Raw genomic sequence first — 6,173 nt, 5'->3', positions numbered from 1 at the left:
CACATGTGGACAAACATTCAGTGGTTTGGGGTCAGTAAGATTTTTTTCTTCTGCTCACCACAGCTGCATCTATTTGATCAAAAATACAGTAAAAACAGAAATGTTGTGAAATATTATAACAATTTAAATTATATGTTAAAATGTATTTTATTCCTGTGATCAAAGCTGAATTTTCAGCATCATTACTCCAGTCTTCAGTGTCACATGATCCTTCAGAAATCATTATAATATTCTAAAAAAAAAAAAATAATAAAAATAAAAAATAAATCTTATAATTAATGTTGAATACATTTGTGCTAATATTTTTATGAATATTAATAATAATGTTTCTTGAGCAGAGACACTCAAACAGCATACCCATATGTGCTCACAAAACTCATAAAAAAACAAAAAACAAGATTGGTTGAAGATCAGCCCAACCAAAACGACCCAATGGTAAGTAGCCTGCGCAGGACTCTTATTTTGAAATGTAGCCCGTTTGTTGCATGCATGCAGGACATCTCTTCACTAGCCGCATATGTTACAGTGTTTTTGAGCTCGTGTGCAGGTAATGCCAGTTTTTATAGGTGTTGGTTGGTGGTTGTTCAGTAATTGAACCTTAAACAAAAGCTCGTCATATTATAACTTGACATATTTTATCAAGCAGCTAAAAGCGACAATCAGTTCAGCTCTTGTTTACAAAGTTAGTGTCCATAACCAGTATGAAGTATGTGAGATTTATCTTAGATACGGTTTATATTATTATAAACGCGTTTATTTCACACAGAGTTATTTAAACATGCTTTATATAGCTTTTAGGATGGATTCCCATGGAAGTCAGTGCACCTGTAGCGCCCATCGCTCCACACCAAGCGTGCATCAAACTCTGGAGGAGATGGACTTTGAGAGAGGTGCATCATCTGCTTATGTTCATGTCATCATGTCACACTATAGTGGTATATCAAAAACATGTGAATTGCTTGTTTGTAGGTATTTGGTCAGCTGCAATGGATGGAGATGTGGAGAGAGTCAGGGCATTTATTAAAAAAGGGATTGATCCAAATATGAGGGACCAGGCAAACTACAGTGCTTTGGTTTGTTCATTTATTTTATAATTCACCACTAATCATTAATCATTTTGATCATCTCATAATGCACATCTATGGAGTCAAATTAATGCCTTAAAGTTTTGCACAAAAATAAAGTTTTGCAAAACACAAAAAAGAATTGAGCAATAAAAAAATAAAGTATTGAGCAGAAAAAAATAAGTTTTGCAAACAAAAATAATAAATTGCAAAATAAAATAAAGTAGTGCAAAAATAAAAATATAATCAATTACAAAAATCAATGACAGCTGTAATCCTATTTTATCTTTGCCACATATTTTTCATGCTCAAACCTACTAAATCATTTGCAACGCTCATTTTATTCTGCGTTTCAGTCAAGCGTGCGCTCACGATACTGGGGTGCGTTTCCCGAAAGCATCGTTGGTGAACCATGGTCGTAAGTCCCATTGAACTCTATTGGTAACGACGGAACTTGCGACCATAGTTCGCTTTGGGAAACGCACCCCAGGTTTTCTTTTGCGCTGCACTGTTCTGTGCGGATCTCTTTATGGCACTGGTTTGACGTGGGGGTGGAGTCAAGAAACGGGGGCACGCCCCCGCGAAATGCATTGGAGGGGAACGTAATCAGCGACAGGTGAAATAATTCTTTGACATGGTTAAAAATAATGAATGGTTTGTTTTTGTTGGTTTGTTTAGCATATGTTATCGCCAATTACGACCCCCTCCAATGCATTTCTTATAGTAATATGACCTGTTGTGCTCTGTCTCACTGCCTGTATCCACTTTTGTGTCCTTAAACATTCGTTTTTTGGGGTCGACAGCTTATAAAAACTTATTTCTGGGTTTTTTAGCTTGTTAGCTGTACACCTTGTCACACAGCAGCTTTTAGGCATTGTTCTGTTTTTTGTAATGAGTCAGAAAAGACGAGGCAGCATCATGCATTACAAAGTCAATAGAGACGGTTGGATTGTTTTTCCCCCGGTGGGCGTGGTTTTCAGATTATAATAAATGCGCTCTGTCTCTATGCTTGATCTGTTCTGTTGCGATCTGCGTCTCCTGCCGATGACGTGTTTCGCGGGGGCGTGCCCCCGTTTCTTGACTCCACCCCCACGTCAAACCAGTGCCATAAAGAGATCCGCACAGAACAGTGCAGCGCAAACGAAAGCCGGTATCGTGAGCGCACGCTTGACTGAAACGCAGAATAAAATGAGCGTTGCAAATGATTTAGTAGGTTTGAGCATGAAAAATATGTGGCAAAGATAAAATAGGATTACAGCTGTCATTGATTTTTGTAATTGATTATATTTTTATTTTTGCACTACGTTATTTTATTTTGCAATTTATTATTTTTGCTTGCAAAACTTATTTTTTCTGCTCAATACTTTATTTTTCCTTTGCAATTCTTTATTTTTGTTTGCAAAACATTTTTTTATTGCTCAATTCTTTTTTTTTGTTTTGCAAAACTTTATTTTTGTGCAAAACTTTAAGGCATTAATTTGACTCCATACACATCTTTTTTTTCTTTGGAGCAGCATTATGCTAGTCGAGCAGGTAAGCAGTCAGTGTGCGAGTTACTCCTGGACTGTGGCGCTTGTGTGAACGCCCAGACTCGTGGTGGGGCAACCCCGCTTCATAGGGCGGCTTACTGCGGCCACTACAGTGTGCTCCAGCTACTGCTAGACCGTGGGGCCGATCCATGTCTGACTGATGATGATGGATCAACACCACTTCATAAGGTACTCAATGTGGCTATATTTGATGAATTGGCCTCATTTTATTTCACTCAATTCTTAATAGAACTATTTTTTTAAATGCAGAACATGTTTTGCTGGATCTAAGTAATAGACCTTATCCAGGTTAGATGGCATATTGAATTCAATGCGGATGAAAACGAGGCTGTGAGGGATAGACTTACAGTCTTTACAATGACACACACTGTATGAAGGTCATAGATCACAAAATTTTCAAAACTCACAATTTTAAAACTGTTTTATGGAGTTTTGTCTCCTTTTTTCTGAAAAATGTTTCATTAGCTGAACAGTGTATGTTGTTAAAGGGATGGTTCACTCAGAAATGAAAATTCTTTAATTAATTACTCGCCCTCATGTCATTACAAATCTGTAAGACTTTAGTTTATCTTCGGGACACAAATTTTAGATATTTATATATTTTGATATTTTAATGAAATCTGAGCTATAGCTGTCAATGACAGCTACTTACTTTAAAGGTGCCCTAGAACTTCTTTTTAAAAGATGTAATATAAGTCTAAGGTGTCCCCTGAATGTGTCTGAAGTTTCAGCTCAAAATACCCCATAGATTTTTTTAAATTCATTTTTTTAACTGCCCATTTTGGGGCATCATTTACTATGCACCGATATATAGGTTGCGGCCCCTTTAAATCTCGTGCTCCCCCGCCCCGGAGCTCGTGCTTGCCTTAAACAGCAAACACAAAGTTCACACAGCTAATATAACCCTCAAAATGGATCTTTACAAGATGTTCGTCATGCATGCTGCGTGCATGGATCGGATCATGTGAGTATAGTATTTATTTGGATGTATTACATTTGATTCTGAATGAGTTTGATGGTGCTCCATGGCTAAAGCTAACATTACACACTGTTGGAGAGATTTATAAAGAATGAAGTTTCATGAATTATACAGACTGCAAGTGTTTAAAAAATGAAAATAACGACGGCTCTTGTCTTCGTGAATACAGTAAGAAACGATGGTAACTTTAACCACATTTAACAGTACATTAGCAACATGCTAACGAAACATTTAGAAAGACAATTCACAAATATCACTAAAAATATCATGTTATAATGGATCATGTCAGTTATTATTGCTCCATCTGCCATTTTTCACTGTTGTCCTTGCTTGCTTACCTAGTCTGATGATTCAGCTGTGCACAGATCCAGACGTTAATACTGGCTGCCCTTGTGTAATGCCTCGATCATGGGCTGGCATATGCAAATATTGGGGGCGTACATATTAATGATCCCGACTGTTACGTAACAGTCGGTGTTATGTTGAGATTTGCCTGTTCTTCAGAGGTCTTTTAAACAAATGAGATTTATATAAGGAGGAAACAATGGAGTTTGAGACTCACTGTATGTCTTTTCCATGTACTGAACTCTTGTTATTCAACTATGCCAATATAAATTCAATATTTAATTCTAGGGCACCTTTAACACTTCAAAAAGTACATAAAGAGACGTAAAACTAATTCATATGAATTGAGCAGTTTAGTAAATTTTCTGAAGAGAAACAATCTCTTTAAATGAACAGATTGAATTTAGGCTTTTATTCACATATAAACATTGATCAGCGAACATAAACAGAAGTTCAACGTGCGACATCAACCCTGATTGGTTTTCGTTGAAGCTCAAATGTGCGTAACACATGAGAACGAACCTAATTGGTTCTTGAAACAAAAGTCTTGACATGACGGTGAAATGACATGACGGTAATAAATGACAGAATTTTCATTTTACAGTGAACTAACCCTTTAAACAACAGTACAATCCATTGAACACTGTAATTCTATCCCTCACCGCCTCATTTTCATTCTTTTCAAACATTAAATATTTTGCTACCCTGGTTAATGTTTTGGGCTTGTGATTGTTTGTGCACACAGGCTGCTGAACAGAGGCATTTCAAGGTTTGTGAATTGTTGGCGAACCGCTTCCCAGCCTTGCGAGTCGTGAAGAATAAAAGATCACACACAGCTTTCGATCTCTGCCTGGAGAAGGACAGAGTTTGGGAGTTTTTGAGACCACCACAGTGACCCGATCTAACTTAGACTGTAATGCCTTTTCATTAAGGTTTATGAAGAACATTTTCAAAATCTGAGCCTTGTAAATCAGTGTGACTTATGGTTGAAAGGAGACATAGTCGCTAAAATTGGTCTCACAGGCCTTTCCTCATGTTGTGAGAGCCTACAAGAGTATGTGTGACCAGATCAACAAAAAGACTGGAATCCGTGAACACATTTAGCTGCATGTCAACTCTACATGGAGTGAACAAGGTTTGTCTGGTTTGCATTAGCAGTTAGCTGCTGCTAGTAGATGTTTTAACTACACCATTCAATGATCAAAAAAATCTATGCATTCACGGCCTTACCACACTGATAGTCTTCTCCACAGTGAGCCTGTGCTTTGTTTTCTCCAGTAGAGGGTGATAGAGTCCTGCTAATGTTCACTTAATAAGGAAACTCAGAATTGATGCTTCTGAAGAACTTCATAAACAGCTGTTTATGAAATGCTTCTGAAGAACTTCATAAACAGCTGTTTCCAGAACCAGATAAGTAAATCCTATATAAAGATGACGATCTGCTTTAAAAAGTTTTCATGGCACACACTAGTTACAGTACAGATCAGTGCTGAATTATCACTGTACTGCAAAAGAGTGATCCAGTGCAAAGCAAACCACGTTTTTTTTTGTGGTTATCACATCAAATAACAACGTGTCTAAAAATATTGTTCGGAACAATGTTGTGTTGTACTTGACCAGCACATTTTGCCCTGCTGTACTGTAGATTCTATTGTGATACACAGGGTAACAAACACATCTGGAAAACTACAGTACTTCACTGTGCAGAATTATTAGGCAAGTTGATTTTCTGATCATATTTTTTTCCAAGCACATTTTACCAATTCTAAACCACATTAATCTTAATAACTACTATTAATTTTGTATTTAATCATTTATAAGCGATATCTAATTGTTCATGAAGGCTGGAAATGAAAAATGCCTTATATTCAGGTGTACATAATTATTAGGCAGGTTTGCTTTTACAGGCAAAATGAGCTCAAAGGACTAGCACCACATCTTCTTGTACCACTGCAGACCTGCCAACATGTACGCATTTTGCGTAGCGGGTACGCATTTTGACCTCAAAGTACGCTGGTACGATTTGTCACTATACTACGCAAAAACCCGGTGACTCCTCCGTGCACGCGTAGTACTCAAATCCAACAAAAGAGTTCGACCAATCTGAGCGCTGGGTTCATTTCCCCAACTAGCAAGAGGGGATGATTGACAAATGCGTTCGACCTATCAATAAAAAGACAATGCAAATCGACAGCTACACAAAATTCCGCTCGATCCCTCCTTCCGCTCCTTCCG

At 37.5% G+C, this 6,173-nt stretch overlaps 1 protein-coding gene across 4 annotated transcripts; it reads left to right on the top strand.

Annotated features, from left to right (window-relative positions):
* Positions 1-438: 438 nt before the first annotated feature.
* On the top strand, positions 439-5,558 carry ankrd39 (ankyrin repeat domain 39). 4 transcript variants are annotated; one of them, XM_048211004.1, is made up of 6 exons: positions 464-547; positions 647-682; positions 799-890; positions 970-1,073; positions 2,579-2,782; positions 4,684-5,558. In XM_048211004.1, the coding sequence occupies exons 3-6, from the start codon at positions 800-802 to the stop codon at positions 4,831-4,833; spliced, it is 549 nt and encodes a 182-aa protein (XP_048066961.1). In that variant the 5' UTR covers positions 464-547; positions 647-682; position 799; the 3' UTR covers positions 4,834-5,558. The 4 variants fall into 4 exon arrangements, with proteins under 4 accessions (XP_048066959.1, XP_048066958.1, XP_048066961.1 ...); XM_048211003.1 differs by having other exon boundaries at positions 516-547; positions 647-706; positions 792-890; XM_048211002.1 differs by lacking the exon at positions 647-682 and having other exon boundaries at positions 439-547.
* The last annotated feature ends 615 nt before the right edge of the window (positions 5,559-6,173 follow it).

Source organism: Megalobrama amblycephala, linkage group LG12 (assembly GCF_018812025.1).
Source record: "Megalobrama amblycephala isolate DHTTF-2021 linkage group LG12, ASM1881202v1, whole genome shotgun sequence".
Lineage (NCBI taxonomy): Eukaryota > Metazoa > Chordata > Actinopteri > Cypriniformes > Xenocyprididae > Megalobrama > Megalobrama amblycephala.
Note: the sequence above shows the minus strand (reverse complement) of the source record. Positions and strands in the feature narration are given on the sequence as shown.

Excerpts from the sequence above, each read along its gene's own strand:
- ankrd39 (XM_048211001.1), top strand. The coding sequence starts at position 490 with ATGCAGGACATCTCTTCACTAGCCGCATATGTTACAGTGTTTTTGAGC. Across the intron at positions 1,074-2,578 it reads AGGCAAACTACAGTGCTTTG|CATTATGCTAGTCGAGCAGG; the intron begins GTTTGTTCATTT and ends TCTTTGGAGCAG. Across the intron at positions 2,783-4,683 it reads GATCAACACCACTTCATAAG|GCTGCTGAACAGAGGCATTT; the intron begins GTACTCAATGTG and ends TTGTGCACACAG.